Source organism: Siniperca chuatsi, linkage group LG9 (assembly GCF_020085105.1).
Source record: "Siniperca chuatsi isolate FFG_IHB_CAS linkage group LG9, ASM2008510v1, whole genome shotgun sequence".
NCBI classification, from domain to species: Eukaryota; Metazoa; Chordata; class Actinopteri; order Centrarchiformes; family Sinipercidae; genus Siniperca; species Siniperca chuatsi.
This window is the reverse complement of record NC_058050.1, coordinates 12,682,058-12,698,206: the sequence shown is the minus strand read 5'-3', so window position 1 is coordinate 12,698,206 and position 16,149 is coordinate 12,682,058. Positions and strand designations below refer to the sequence as shown.

The 16,149-nt window shown below is 40.4% G+C and overlaps 2 protein-coding genes across 11 annotated transcripts in view; both read left to right on the top strand.

Moving 5' to 3' along the window:
- Window positions 1–2,900, top strand: part of kcnj14 (potassium inwardly rectifying channel subfamily J member 14) — a 35,109-nt gene extending 32,209 nt beyond the window's left edge. For all 4 annotated transcript variants that reach the window (XM_044207816.1, XM_044207817.1, XM_044207814.1 and 1 more), the window contains one exon: window positions 51–2,900. In XM_044207816.1, the coding sequence (XP_044063751.1) occupies window positions 51–281 (231 nt within the window). In that variant the 3' untranslated portion in view covers window positions 282–2,900. The remainder of the gene's footprint in view (window positions 1–50) is intronic.
- Window positions 2,901–4,458: 1,558 nt separating this feature from the next.
- myh14 (myosin, heavy chain 14, non-muscle) overlaps window positions 4,459–16,149 on the top strand; it is a 33,694-nt gene continuing 22,003 nt past the window's right edge. For 4 of the 7 annotated variants that reach the window (XM_044208699.1, XM_044208704.1, XM_044208700.1 and 1 more), the window contains exons 1-7: window positions 4,459–4,919; window positions 8,607–8,790; window positions 10,396–10,602; window positions 11,764–11,920; window positions 13,051–13,078; window positions 14,224–14,338; window positions 15,823–15,870. In XM_044208699.1, the coding sequence (XP_044064634.1) occupies window positions 8,620–8,790; window positions 10,396–10,602; window positions 11,764–11,920; window positions 13,051–13,078; window positions 14,224–14,338; window positions 15,823–15,870 (726 nt within the window). In that variant the 5' untranslated portion in view covers window positions 4,459–4,919; window positions 8,607–8,619. The remainder of the gene's footprint in view (window positions 4,920–8,606; window positions 8,791–10,395; window positions 10,603–11,763; window positions 11,921–13,050; window positions 13,079–14,223; window positions 14,339–15,822; window positions 15,871–16,149) is intronic. The other 3 variants (XM_044208702.1, XM_044208701.1, XM_044208705.1) reach the window with 2 other exon arrangements.

Sequence of the window (16,149 nt, the reverse complement as noted above, 5' to 3'; positions counted from 1 at the left end):
GGCTGTAGAGTCTTGTCTTGAAAAACAATTTTCATCTGCCCTTTTTCCAGGTGGACTACTCATTCTTCCATCGGACATATGAAATCCCGACCACACCTTCATGCAGTGCTAAAGAGCTGGCCGAGCAGAAGTACATTCAAAGCTCACGCTCTTCATTCTGCTATGAGAACGAAGTGGCTCTGCAACTCGTCTCCCCTGATCATGAGCCTGACCAAGACCCTGAGTGTCCCTCCCTACCTACACGAAGGCCATCCCTGGCAGAACATCTCCACTACAACTGAACCAGTGGGATAGGTGGCCATAAGGGAAAATAAACAGGAAGTAGACCTGGAGGTTTAGAGGAAGAACAGGAAAAAAGAGAGGGTTAGATGGGTAGGAATGGGCAGATCAAGAGAGACAGGATTAAAAGTAGATAGGGCCATGGATTTGCCAGTGTAGGATAAAGGATAGGAAGTGACATTGTTTACTGTGATTAGAAAGGAAAGAAAGTCCAGCATAAGAGCAAGTTAAGAGATCTCTTAGAATTTTTAAACGTTTGCAAGATTTAGATAAGTACTACTATACAGATTAGATTGCACAGAGAAATAGAAAGGACATAGACTGATAGAGAAACAGTGAGAGGTTTGGGGTCAGTCTATAGGGGAGATAGGTTACTACACTGACCTAGTTGTCTGATTGGTCCTGGCAATCTTTCAGAATCATTGAAAACTTGTCTGCTAAGTCTCACATCTGGCCTATCACTACCACAACACACTCATCTGGCTTTAATGCCTGACTGGCAGAATATACAAGAGCACCCCATGGTGGCTCTAACCTGCAACTGCACCTCCAGTTTAATGCTCTGCAGGAATTCTTCACCTCTATTTGAGGTGGCAATGAATGGTAGTGTACCTAGTGAGGTACAACTCAGGAATGTTTTCCACTATGATGCTGATTTATCATTTTAATGCTGTATTTTCTTATGGTAAGTATGGATAGTGAACATTTTGTGATACTTTGAACTTGGGGGGGGCTGTTGAGAATGTAGTTGAGTATTAGGCTAGGCTACTGGTAGCAACAGTAACATGGAGAAACAGCTGAAAACTAGCAGCGGTTTTGAGCAGTTTCTTTTTCATGTTATGAGCTATATGTTGTTTGGTTTTTTGGCTTTTTTTTCTATGTGTCATGCAAAAATGTTCACTGATTGTTATTTAATCTGACATTTTGTGTTGAGTTGAATACCATGTGGTCAGAGGAAGCATGGTTAGTCATTTTCAAACCACTGCAGTGATACACAATGACAGATGACGATGGCTGTGTCCGGACCAGTTAATTACCATACTTTCTTTCTTGCACTACTATCTACAGTATCTTCTCATGTTCTGTGTTGCTAAAATCAACCACACTGTATTGTTTTGTTCTGTTACTTTTGGATTAGACATTATAATATTTTAAGTGTCTTGGCACTTGGAAGACCCTTGATGGTTCGGACTGAATCCAAGGCTAAAGTGGTTGCTCTCATTGACTCTGTAAATGCACTGGAGGCCTACAGTAACCTCCAACATCACAAGAACTTTAACTGAGCTGAACTGAGTGGGAGAGGTATTCTGACGATGATGTCAGGCTTGCTTTTTCTGCATCTCTGAGAATAAAACAACTGTCTAACAGCTGCACAAGTGGAAGAGGATTGAACTGGAAACTACACCACATTCATAGAAAATTCAGTATTTTTGTTACCATAAAATCATGTGACACCCTACTCTAATTCTAATGTGTTATGGTAGTGAGTGGTGCCTTCATAACAAACCAGATATTTTGCGACTGGCCCTTCATCTGCAGCTGCAGCTTATTTTTATTATTTGTATTTGCATAATGCTACTTATGCAACAGTGTTTTTTCAATCACTTTAACATTTGCAGTATGTTGTTCTAAGTAGACAAAAATGTCTATGCAAATTAATTACTGTGAATCTGCTCAGTAACTAAGTAGTCTCAATATGAACATGCACTGATAACATAAAGATGCTTTTAGCTGTATTGTATTGTAGACTATGTAATAGTTGCACAGTTATATTACAAAGCACCTGGAATGTTCTTGTTTGTTTTAGATCCTGTAATAATTTGGAGTAAATAATGCCACCTGAGTATTTAAGTGTTTGATTACAGAAGGTAAAGGAAATGCAACTCAGTGTCAGGAGTGCAACATGATATTAAGTGTTGACCAATCATCAGTCTGTCCAACGCACATCCTGGGAACTTGTTCTTTGTACTTTGCACAGAAGTAATATATGGAGACTAATATCACTAATTAAGCTCTACAACAGCACAGTAGTGTTGATGGATCAGCACAGGTTAACCGCAATGCATCAGTTGCAGTGTTTCACTTCAGTTATTGAAATATTTTTTCATGGTTACCTCAGGGGGGTTTGAGGTATTAATAACATATTATCTGTTACAATTAGTGTTAAGGCTGTTCTATGTTTGTGTCCTCCCTTCACTTCCCCTTCATGGATACCATGTTCTATTTATAGTCTGCATGGGGGTCATGTCGTTCACCCTTCCTCCACTTCCATGAAATGTAACTTGAACTTACAGAACCATCACTTTAACAACGATAGCACTTTTTAAACACCCCAGAAAGAAATAGAGCAACTTCACTGCTTGCTTAGGATTCACAGTACACATACTACATTTTTTAAATCATAGGTATTTATAATATACATAGTGTAAAATACATAGTATAGGGTCATTTTTAACAGATGAAACCAATGAAAGCTGTAGCTACCTTTCCTGTGTTATTTTTACTAAAGAGAACTGCTCCAACATTGAAATGTAATTTCAGAGCTGCCTCAGGCACAGAGCACTTCCAAATGAAACTGAACTGTGTTGTAGAGCAAATAAAATACAGGGATTGTATTGCAATTATTGGTTGCTTCTTTATTTTTTCTTCTTGTAGCTCACGTTGCAAGCCTACAGGCCATTTTAAAAATGTCATCCAATTTATCAATTGCTAATTTACCACTGCTCTCACAATCTTTGCTGCATTTACATTTACAGTTTTATGTTTTATGTACTACTACACTTAGGAAGTTAAACTGCAGCAATTCTACATGAAAAATTTAAATGAAAATGTATTATGCCTATATTATGCTGTTTCATATGTAATATTACTGTAATTATGCAGAGATTAACTAATTAAGATTTTAACAAAATGTAAAAGAAAAAGGGATGTAGATTTGTGTTTATAATTTCTTCACTTTTACAACTACTTATAGACACAAACCAAATCACCAAATCTTGTTTTGTCACAGAAGGATGTGAAAGGAATGTCAACTTCCTGTGTAATGTCCCCAACGCTATGTGTTCACTGATAGCTCTGTCTGTCATAGAATACAGTCTGGACCCAAACCTTAACCAAACAATGAATTTTCAGATTTTTTACAGGAACAAGTGGAAGAATGTTATAACCTTCTGATGTAAATAAAACTATAAATATCTTGTAATGACTGAATTGTACAAGTTTGACAGTTAAAGAAGTAAACTAAAGTATTGAAGTTTTGATTTATTTGTATTGTGTTGTCAAAATGGCCTGTAAGCTTCTGCAAAGCTCTATCACTGCTGACAAACCAGAAGGATAAAACACCCCTTGTAAAAATAGCAAAGACCCTATAATAACCTTTATGGCTTATTATAACATACTGTATAGCATTAAATGGCAAATGCTCATTTACATATCTATTAATCTAGGAATATAGAAATATCAATGTGTGTCTCTTTTTTAGGCTTGATTCTTCTCTTTGTCAGTGTCATATACCCTTCTACTTGTGACATACTGAAAAGTACAAAAAATCTATTACAATCATGTTGTAAAATATTTATCTTAAGATGTCTGTATTATGATTATGGCCACTATTACACAGATTAGACACTTACAGTACTGCTAAATTTATAGTTTAATTTGACTAAATAAATAAATAAAATCATATGTTCCACTTACTAGCTTTTTGCGAAGCTTTCAACCATATCTCATGGTCTGTATCAGCGGTTGGAGTTTGCGCCATTAGAGTTGATACATTCATACATAACAGTTATGTGTTTTGTATGGTGAATATCATTTTCTATATGGCACTATGGCACATTATAAAGGATACAAAGCATTTCAGAAGATTTAGCTATGACTCCTGATATTTTTACATTGGTGTAAATATTTACCGATTGCCCCAGAACCCTGGTACCTCGGGTCTTCGGGCTCAGTCGGATTTTCTGGGATGATCTGAATCACGCGCCTGGAGTCAGATCATTCCAAGCAAACCGTCGGTTGTGTTTGGAAGGGGATTCAAACAAATCCGATCCCAGGTCTGTGTCTGCGGACACTCGCTGCCACTGAGTGGTAAACAAAGGGCGCGCAAATCTCCCTACTTAAGCGCGAGAGTGCCGCACAGGCACCTGCTGCAGCGCTCCAATTGGCTGTTCAACACGTCAGTCACAGTTAGCTCCGCCTCTTGTTCGTTAGCATTGGCTAATGGCGGAGCTTCTTATGCTACCGTTAACACCATTCGTCGCCGCACCCGTTTCATGCCAGCTTTGGGGCGGAAAGTTCCCGTCTTATTCATGAGGCGGGTCTACTGCGCGGTTGTAGATTTTCATTGGAGTTATTTCTCTCTGAGGCTTGACTAAAAACCGTCTTCTCGTAGCTGGTTGGCCTGCTAGCAGGAAGCCCCTCTCCTGGGCTGAAGCCGTCGCGTTGCCCTCACTGCTCTCTGTCTATTTTATTCTCACCAAGAAGTGTGAGTGCGGCTCCACTGTGAGAGCGGTGCAATGATAAAAGCCGCATATGCGGTAGGCTACACACCTATCAGGCAGGAAAATACCCACGAAACAGCCTCACCCCGGTTCTCCTCGCACCACAGCCTTATCCACGACTCAGAGCGGAACCTGAAGGTGAGACATTTAATTGTTTTTACTTTAATCCAACTCGTAAATAGCCAGTGTAATATCCTGAACGCATCATATTTCAGTGGAGCTGGCTAACCTCGCTAGGTTGCTCTAAATGCGGTAGTATAAAACCTACAAATGAAACGTTGGTGAGACTAGAAGCGTTCATACTGGTTTGATCTTTATGTACGCCTTCGAAGAGAGGCTTACATCGAGATGACCTGAAGTCTGGCCACGGAAAACTGTGTCTGTCTAATGGCCATATTATAAGGGATTTCGACCCATATAATTATAAGGTATAGGCCTACTGTGATCTTAGTGTAATAAAATAATGACACTGATGGTAATAATGATTCATAGCCATTATTCTCAGTGAAAATAGCTTGGTTTTGTGGCTGCCACATGCATGCGGTTCACAGAGTCAATTAAAGGCTGGGGCCCATGTAATTGTTCATGTCTTATGTTCAAGGTGTGGTTGCCCTCGTCAGTTTTTTGTGCTGGAGCTGAGGTCCTAAAATGCAGGTACTTTTTATAGGGGTCACGCCGCAGCTGTACTGCTCTGCAGCCGCACAGTAATTATCATAGCCAGTGGCTTAATAATGTCACCTCGCCTCACTGTCCGCTATAGTGCGCAGATGCCACAATATCACCACCGATGCAATGCCACCTCGCATGAAAGCTGAAGAAAAAGGCGTCTCCAGCTCCCCCACCCGTTTAACACACGCACAATCACGCGCAGGCACCCACACATTCATTACACAGACACACATAGATGGATGCACACGCACCACAAGACCCCCCGCAGTGAATGAGCTCAGTTGAAACTCAGAAGGTATTCTTTGTGGGCTGCTGCTTGGTGTTCAGGGTGTTGCTATGGAGGTTTTGGCAACTCCAGCTGCTGCAGGACGAGTTTGCTGGTCAGTCCAGGCTGTACTGCGACAACCTGTGAGGTCTCTGTGTATGTGTGTGTAAAGACTTTGCTTTAGGGGAATCATTAGCATCGATGAGACCCAGCCGCATCCTACACTGCAGCTATAGTGTCTGCATGCAAAGTCTTTAGATGGTTTATGGTGACTATGACCATTTTACTATAATAGATAATGTACCTGTCCACATCTTGGTGCTGTCACTCTCATCTCAATAGTTTTCATTTCTCAGGTTTGTAGGCAAATTCATAAGGCTGGTGATATTCTATATTTATCTTATTGTTAACAAACCTATAAAAAGACCAAAACCAGCAATGAATTGATGATGATGATGATGAAGAAGATGCCTGTGTAGCCAAAGCCTGACCTATAGTTCATTCCTCTGTACATAGACGATCACTGTCCAAAAACTAGTAAAAACACACCAATGCACAGGGTGACATGTTTCTTCATTAACATTAACATAGAAACTGTAGATTATTCACACAACCTACATTTCATGTCCTGGTGAGGTAAATACTCACTACAGTACGAAATGAATTTGCTGAAAATAGTCCCCAACAAATGCACTATTTACTCCTGTTTGAGTAACGTTTGCTAAAAACTATGGTGCCACATATTTGTGACCAGTTTTTTTAAAAGATTTATGTCTTCAGTAGGAACAAATGGGCTTGGAGTGCAACACACAGGGTAGAGAAGTTGTGAAGTATTGAGTTAGTTTTTGTCTTTTCACAGGATTTGTTTACAATAAGAAAAATCTAGAATAACTCTAGCATTTAAGAACCGATACACAGCTGTTTTATGCCAATGAGGGATCACATATTTTCCATACTTAGTGGCTGGGTGGTGGCAACTCTTTTGTCAACACGTTCACTCCACACCCAGAGTCGTATTAGAGTAACAGGTATGGTTAAGGCAGGGTTGGGGGCCAGGCCCTGTCATAAACAGAAGCAGAAAAAACTGAGACTGAGATGTATGGCAAGAATCAGGCCTGATGACATACCTGCTGAGGCATGGAGACGCCTAATAGTTAACACAGACATCGTACAGGCCGGCACAATAGCCTGCCTGTCTGATTAACGTTGACATTTGCTCAAGCGTGTTTCATCCCCTGTGGTTACTTAAGAGGACCATGTGTCAGCTCATTCCTTCATAAACTAAGCCTAATTTTGATCATTATACTGATCTGTTATGCATAATTTTGATATCAACACTTTACCAACTAGCTCATCATTCAGTCAGAAAACAGAAAATGAATCCATCAACAATTGTTGAACATCATTCAGAGTTCCAGCTGGGCTGCTTGAATGGTTTCATTCCTAAGTTGGGTGGCTATCTTGGTTGCCGCATGAAATTCAGGTCATCAGATTCCATAGATTCAGATGAACCACTAACCCGTGAGAACTGTCTTTCCAGTCTCAAAAAAAACATTTGCATAAATAGAAATTATGATACTCTAAGACTTTTCTCTCTGTTTTCAAAAGGAAAATGTCAAATTTTGGAATGAATCATCTATTTTTTATGTTGTTATTATGTAATTAGTCCATTAATTAGATTGTGAACTGCATGAATGTCAATGGCCTTGTGCTAACATTCAGTAGGTTATTATCTGTGTGGCTGCAATTAGTAACATTTTCATTATTGATTTCTCAACTGATTATTTTTTCGATTCATTGTTTGGTCTTTTGAAAGTCAGCAAATTGTGACAAATGCCCATCACAAGAGACCATAGCGAGACCATGTCTTCTTTTTTTACTGAGTTCAAAACCCAAACATATTCTTTATGTTATAACGTTTCTTATCATAGACTAACAAAACCAGAATATTCACATTTTGTGAAGCTAGAACCAGTGAATTTTTCCCATTTTTGTGTACAAAAATATAAAATTATCAAAGTAGTTGCTGATTAATTTGTTTCTGCTCTAATTTTCTGATATATTGAGCCATTGCTAATACTGTGTTTACTCTACACTGGTGACATTTACCATTGAATGGTCAGTATGGGCCATCCTGGACAGAGCAGCAGCTAGCCAATCTGAAAAAATGTCATTTCTATGAGTCTCAATGGAAAGTTTTAGAGTCACGAGTTCTCCTCCACCAACAGAACTTTTTCTTAGTTGTCAGAGCAAATCTAGAAACATCCTGTTGTAGTACTACAGTCACTCTGACTGGAGATCGCCGTCATTTTTCAGAGTAGTAACCACTTCTAGCTACTGTCACCTCATCTTTCACAGGATACTGGGTCCTAAGGCGAATCAACATTTTGGCTCCACTAGTTCTCAGTTTAGAAGGACGCTTCAGATTCAGTCCACTTCCATCCTCTCTCCTCACTGCTATTCCACCTTTTTTCCTTCTTCCTCGCCATCCCTCCCCCTCTCACTGTCATGTCAGTTTACTCAGTCAATTGATGTATCTCGCTGTTCCTACATCCCTCCACCCCTCCACCCCCTGATCTCTCTTTCTTCCTCTCTTCTTCTCCTTGATTTGCTGTGTCTTTCAATTAGGCCATCCCTGACCCAATCTCAGCTGGATATGGCCTGCATTCTGCTTGCGTGCTACTATTGCCGTTCCTATATGTGTGGGTGGGTGGGTGCACATGGAGTATGTGTGTGCGTGTATCTTGACACAGAATCACATCAGTGTCACTGTCCGACAGTCTTTTACATCATCCACAGCGCTCCAGTTTTCAGCCTCCCACAAGACACGAGGCCTGTGACAAAGAAATGGCTCAACACAGGCTCACTTTTTATTGTCTTTCCTCACCCAGTGCCAGTAGAACCATGTCCAGGCCAACGGGGGGCGGTGCCAACGATGTCACCCGCTTCCTGTCATCGGGGGCGGCGCCAGCGCCAGGGTCTCCCACCTCCAACTCTGCGTTCCCCGCCGCCAGCCAGGCTGACTGGGCAGCTAAGAGGCTGGTGTGGGTGCCGTCAGAGAAGCATGGCTTTGAGGTAAGCAGGTATTGTCTGCTCATAAGAGAAATTGATGACTTTTTGGGTTTTGTTTCCAACAAGCACCAACATCTAATTAACAAGTTGAATTTTAAGGTTAAATGCAATTTATTTTTACAACTTGTTTTCATGTTCATGTTTCCCACTGTCTAAGTATTAATCCTCAGGTAAATAATTGGCAAGTGTCAAGTGAAGGTGTGTCAAACAGGTGTGGCAAAGCAGCATAGGGTGTGTGTGCATCTTTGTATGTGTGTTATATTATTTTATGAGGTTTTTATCCACATGACGTTGCCCTATTTTCCATGCTTTCCTTCGTCCTATTAGCTTCTTTAATATGCCTTGTGATGCTTTCTAACACACTTAGTCCTAATTACTATCATAAGGCTCTTTTCATAATATTAATTTGTTCCACTTTTCCTCTGTACTTGCATAATGCACATTTCAAGTTTTCATTGGTGCATATTGTAGGATGTGACATATGAATTCGATGTCCTATCTCCGAGTCTCCCTCTCTCTGCTGGACTGGTTTCATAGAGAGCACTATGAATGGAACAATACTCTCCTTCAGCCTCCCAATGTTAAAGAGGCTGTTGTAGAGACACTGACTTCATTTTACACTCATGATCTGAGAATGGCACTGTTTGACAAACACACACACATACACCGAATATACACATTCACACAGTATAACACACAGAGAGACACGCACGCTTTCATCCACTTTCATATTCTGAGCATGTAGTTCAATCTGTGACTAATATTCACCCACACACGCGCAAACACAGACGCACATATTTTGTGTGTTGTGCATGTCAAGTAGCAGAGAGAATTAAGTGTAGTGGAGCAGAGTCCTGTGACCTGATCAGAACCAGAGTTCACTACTTCCTGTCTAACAAGCACCAGACCAACAGCATGACAAGAGTGTTCCTCTCCTCCATTTTCTTTCACCATCTATTCTTGTCTGCTGTCGAATACAATGACTGCTCTTAAGCTCACTGGAAGAGATTCTGACAAACATTTTCACAAATATATTTTCAATGTTTGCTTCATTTTAAATGCTGCCCAGCCGGTTTACTGTAGAGACAAAAGACTAGAGCAGAGCTTTTTGTGTGTATAGTATATGCACTGGTATAGCCCAGAAACTACAAATCTACAATACAGCTACATTATTTTGAAAATTTTCCAAAGCCATCTGTAAGTTTTTAATTGATGTTCTACCTTCTAGGTAGCCGTTAGCTTCTATTCTTTTCAGTGCAGAATGAAAAACTTTCTGGATCTTGAAACTTGCTTGAGACTGGTAACTCATCACAGTTTCAGTGTAGTCTGTTTTGTCTTTAGTCAAAGCTACTTTCATTAGAAGCAATGACTGTTCGGAAAGCTCTTCCTTGTCGCTACATCAAAGGAAGACGCAATATCCAAGATTTAAGATTCCTGAGAGGAATTGAGGCTGCCAAAGAAATTATTAAATTCACATTAACGTTTGCTGTGGTGTTCCTCAAGCAAGTTTAAAGTCTCTGCTAATTGATTTTCACATTGAACAGAAACTCTCTCTTCATTCATCTCCCATACTGTCTTTGTTAAACCTCTCTTTTCTTCTACTCCCAGTCGGCTAGTATTCGGGAAGAGCGCGGTGATGAGGTGGAGGTTGAGCTGACAGACAGCCAGCGGCGGATCACTCTGTCCAGGGAGGAGGTGCAGCGGATGAACCCCCCGCGCTTCAGTAAAGTGGAGGACATGGCCGACCTCACCTGCCTCAACGAAGCCTCGGTGCTGCACAACCTGAGAGAGAGATACTACTCTGGCTTGATCTATGTGAGTGCACAAAACAATAAATGCATGAGAAGGTGAACGCATTCACAGTATATAACTAATAAAGAACCTGTGGGACGAATGCCAATGCCCATGTGAATGAACTAGAGAAGGCAGTTTGTGTTGTGTACATGCATGTGTTAGCAGTTAGTTCCTGTGGCATCTCCTGTGTAACTGATATGGGGTGGTAAGAGAGGTGAGGAGTCAGTTTACAAAGTTGTTCGTGTGTGTGTGGTAGCAGTGGGAGGCATCTCAAGTTTCTCCTGCAGAAAAGATATGTAAGCCAATGATAATTTACATGCCCAGAAAGCATATAGTGTGTGCGATTAAAGTAGAATAATATATTGGCAAATATATGTAGTTGAGCTGCCGATTAATGGTATGAATGATGGAGGATGAAGTTGCCAGGAAAGATTAAGAGAAGGACAGAGAGGAGCATGTATAGATTGTTGGAATAGCTTTGAGAGGCGTATGACAATAAAAGATAAGATAAAGTGGTTTGTGTATTGTTCATGACTTTCACTACTATTGGAATGCATTTTAAGAGCACTAATGTCTGGGTGTGGATGGGCACTGTGTAGAAGGTATAATCACTGGCTGCATTTACATGAGCCAAAATGTTCCTTTCTGAATTTTTAATTGTAACCTTTTTTTATATGGACCATCCTACTGGAAATAGATGACTGATTGTTTGCTTGACTGAAATCAATTTAACTGACAATTCCTTACATGTTCAGATAGGTTTCCTGTTTACCTGCGTAAGGTAGTCAGGGAGAATGGTGCTGACCTGCGTAATATATTGAATCAAGTAAATGACAGAGCTGCATTGAGCACTTGATACCACTTCTGGTTTACTGCTGTACATTCTGCTGAAGCAATAGTTTAAAATGCTACTCCTGCAGTTATCAAACAGGAAAAGTTAAGCCACCCACTATTATTGACAATCTCTTTGAATCTAGCACAAACCACAGTCACTCAAGTGACTGAGCATGTGCAGAGAGAGTGCTGATATTCAAAAACAGAAGGTAATCAAACAGAACTAAAACAAAATGATGCCGTTTTATTCTGACTGGATTGATATCCTAAATGTTGGTGAAATTAAAGACTCCTCGCACTATGAGGATAAGGTCAATGTAAATGTCTCTGTTCTGTGTGTTTTTCCAGACATATTCAGGCCTGTTCTGTGTGGTGGTGAACCCTTACAAGAACCTGCCCATCTACACAGAGGCCATCGTAGAGATGTACCGGGGCAAAAAACGCCACGAGATGCCCCCGCACATCTACGCCATATCAGAGGCCGCCTATCGCAGCATGCTGCAAGGTACCGAACACTATCTGTGACCTCTGACCCCTGACTAACTAACACTACAGCTATCAGCTCAGCCAGGCTAAGTGGTACTGAATCTCGTCTGTGATCTTTGCTCGCTGAGCCACACTGTGAACACTGCTTGAAGGTGTGCCATATTCTTGACTCGTGACTATTATCAAAAGCCTTAAAAGTGGGGAAAAAAAAGGCAAGATGATATTTTTCGAAACAGAGATTTCTAGGTGTGGCACTCCTTGTAAGTAGATTAAGTGATATTGTGTATTTGTTGTGGTGATGACAGTAACCAGATATTATATTCATAACAGTGTATGACAGACATGTTTTAGGCCCTACCCGTCATGTTGAGTTCATGAGATGAGACAGAGAGAATTCCCAGCAACCATTTAAAAGCAGTTAAGGGCCGATTGAGCAATGTCTCTGCCTCAGGCTGTCTTTCAGAGATAACAGGACAGGGCAGATGAGGCTCTGTGTCTATGTATTTGTAGGTGTGTTACCACAGTGATTGAACCTGTAGGACCAGTATGAATTATTCTTGAATCACCGTGTGGGAATCTTAAAAGCCAAATACAAAGTAAGGTTGCAAACAATGTCCACCTGTTGACTACCAGTTTTGTGTGGTTTGGCAGCCTTGAGAGACCAGTTCAGCTGGTGACCTGCTTCTCTCTACAGTGTTAATCAGCGAAGGAGTGACTGGACTAGTGTGAGTCCATCTGTACACATATATAATATCTATTACCCATCAGAGGTGTGAGCTGCTATGGAGGCTTCCAGAGAACTTCATGCCTGGTTGGTGAGGGTGGAAGCTTGGTGTAACATGAGCCAACCAGTGGCATGGATAACCTCCTCACTCCCATACAGCACTACATACAGTACATACAGTAAACTTTCAAATTGTCAGAGTTGTGATCCTTGTAGCTGTTTGATGTTGACTTTGCTGTCTTGTCAGCCATGTATTAAACCACATGTTTAACACTGTGCCAAAAATGTAGAAAACAACATCTAACACTGACGCCACGTTTAGAGGCTGCAATTAAAGTTTAGCAAAGTATCTCATAATCACTTGTCAGCAGTCAGATCTATCTATATGTTACTAATTTGTCCTCACGTTGTTTTTTCTTCGACAGACAGAGAAGATCAGTCAATCCTCTGCACGTGAGTAACATTAGTGTGTCTGTGTGTGAATGCTTTGTAATTTGCCGTGAGGAAAATCTCTGTATGGGTCACATTGAGAATGTTTGCCCCTGTTGGAGTGTGTGTGCATGTATGTAACTGGTGTGCTTTCATGTGTCTTCATTTGTGTGTATTGGTGCCTCCATGTACATGTATCTAATTGTAATGTATTCAACTTTAAAGCAAATGTGCATCAAATTAGATTGTTTTTATTTACATGTCACACAGATCTGATTTTTTTTTCGTTGTGTGAACAAAACAATTAAAAAAAAAAAAAAAAACTGTAACTCCGCTGTGCTGACTGTTCCTCTGCTCTGATTCAGCTCTATGCAACTAATAATACATCTACAGTTCTGCATTTTAACTTTTTGGCCGTCTTAACCATATTCTCTTTTATTGATTTCCGAGATTAATTGTCTTGCATGTGTATCATTTGTTGTTGTGGATATTCATAGTTCATGTGGGATATGGATTTTTGGAAGGCAAATGTACACATGCAGGTCCAGGACATGTCAGTGTTGACACTAATGTTCATAATGGGCCATTTTCAAAATGAATTTAAAGACTCAGGATTAAAAAAATCACATTTTAGCAAACATTCAGGTCTGTAATGTGAGTGCATCCTCCTGTCTGTTTGTACCCATGGTTTGTCTACCTACCTGCTTGCCTGAGGGCCTGCCATCCGTCTCCCTGTTATCACGTCTTCCTGCCAGACTCTTCCTGTCATTGTCAAGGATCCCACTGTAGGCTCATCTTGAATCAGTGTATTTGGGACAAGGCGTATGCTTCTTTTAGATCTTTTGCAGCTGCTATTTTTACTCCATTCTCTGTCGTTCTTCTCCAAAAGCAACAATACTGACGCAGCCTGTATCCTCCACACCTGCTTTCTGTTTGGACCTGTGGCTTTGAATGCTCTGCATGGGCTCTATATTTACTGGTGTGATGAATGTGTTTGGCCACTTGTTCCTGTGTGTCCTCTGTCTTTAAAATGCTTATATATACCATTCACAATTGAGACCATATGTGTTTAAGATGGACCGTTCTGTAAAGAGAATGGTATTTATTGTGTATGTGTGTGTTCCTTACTTGGTTGTGTGTGTGTATGTGTGTGTGTGTGTGTATTCCAGAGGCGAGTCTGGAGCTGGTAAAACAGAGAACACTAAGAAAGTTATCCAGTATTTGGCTCACGTTGCCTCCTCCCATAAGGGTGGCACTCTGGGTAGGAACAAGGAAGCTGTACAGGTACGTTGCAGTAGAGACACCACAGAAGTAAAAATAAAAGAAGAGCAGCTGGAAAAAAACAACATACAAAGAGAAGAAGGGCCTTCTAGGAACATTAAGAATGAAAGAGGAGGGAAATAACAAGAAAGATGGAGATGGTGAAGAAGTGATAAAGTGTTGAGGGAAACAGATAAAAGATAAGGAAAAGAAATGTGAAGTAGGATGAGGTTGTAGGAAGCTAAATAGAGGCTAAGCAGAACTGTTCACATTACAGTAACGTACAGAAGGCAGACACTTCACATGACAAAGACGATTAATGTTACAATGCTTCAAAAGTGTATCATACTTGACTGCATGCTAAATAGCTGTATGTCAACCCTCTGTATACGGCTTATACTGTTTTTGTCAGTGCAGCTCATCTGTAAAATGTTGCCATGACTTGTGCCCTCAACATTTTAAGTCACTTTTTTTTACAGTTTTCATACATATGCATCCAATATACCTTGAATCTGGGCAGAATGCTGTATGTTATAGCTGTGAAATGTTGCTAACTGATATTTACGTAAAGGAATAGTAAAACGTTTTGGGAAATATGCTTATTCACTTTCTATCGGAGAGTTACATGAGAACACTGATGCCACTCTTGTGTCTGTGTGATACAGTAAACTCAGATCTGGAATCAGGAGGTGGTTAGCCTAGCTTAGCGCAAAGACTGGAAGCAGGGGGAAACAACAAGCTTGGCTCTGTCCAAAGTAAATGAAAGAAAAATGCAACACCTCTAAAGCTCACTAATTAACACATTGTATCTTGTTTGTTTAAACTGCACACAAACAGAAATGTGGAGTTTTAGTGTGGTGTTTTATGGGGAGTTTCATACTGTAACTATATCTTGGTGTACTGCCAGCCATAGTGAGGTTAGACTGTGTTAATTAATGAGCTTTAGATGTGCTGGTTGGTGCGTTGTTGGACTTTAGACAGAGACAGGCTAGCTGTTGTCCCCTTGCTTCCAGTCTTTATGCTAAATTAAGATAATCTCCAACTCTGTACTTAGCGCAGGACAAGAGAGAGGTATCAATCTTCTCATCCAACTCTCTGCAAATACAGTGAATAAGCATATTTCCCCAAAACGTTTAACTATTCCTTTAACCTAACGCGACCCACCTTTGTTGCACTGTTTTCAGTGGTGATTTAATTAGTTCGAAGTTGCTGCTCTCAGTGCAATCCACTGTGTTTCTTCCCTAACCCAATCATAATTTATTGAACCTCAATCGCATCACTTTCCTCCTTATTTATTTATTCATACTGACTGATTTGTATGATTATTAGATGGGTTTTTCTGCAAGTACAATTAATTTCATCTTACCTCACCTGGGAGTGGGTTTTCTCTCTTAATCAGTCCTCTTTTTCTACATTTTCTCAGCAGTTTTCTCTACCTTCCTTCCTGCACTTGTTTCCCCTCATTCTCTTCTTTCTGCATTGTCCTTTTCTTATTCCTGCATGTTTAGATGGATGGCTCTCGGTCCTTAACAAGAGGCAGTACTTTGGTGAACAGGGTGAGTTAACGCTATCCTCCTGTCCTGTGCTTTTGTCCTGTCCTATTTCCTGCTTAATGAACTCCACAATGATACTGACTAACCAACACAGTAACCTTAAACCTTTAACCGTCAGTACTGATGTGGTTCAACATAACAGTCAAGCCCTGTACAGTATATTTGATTTTGCTTGTTTGTATTCCTTAGTTTGTTGTTATTATAGTTGTCTTATTTGTCTTTTTTTGTTTGTTTGTTTATCCTATCCATATGTTCACCCATCCTCCCATTCTCCTCCCCCCT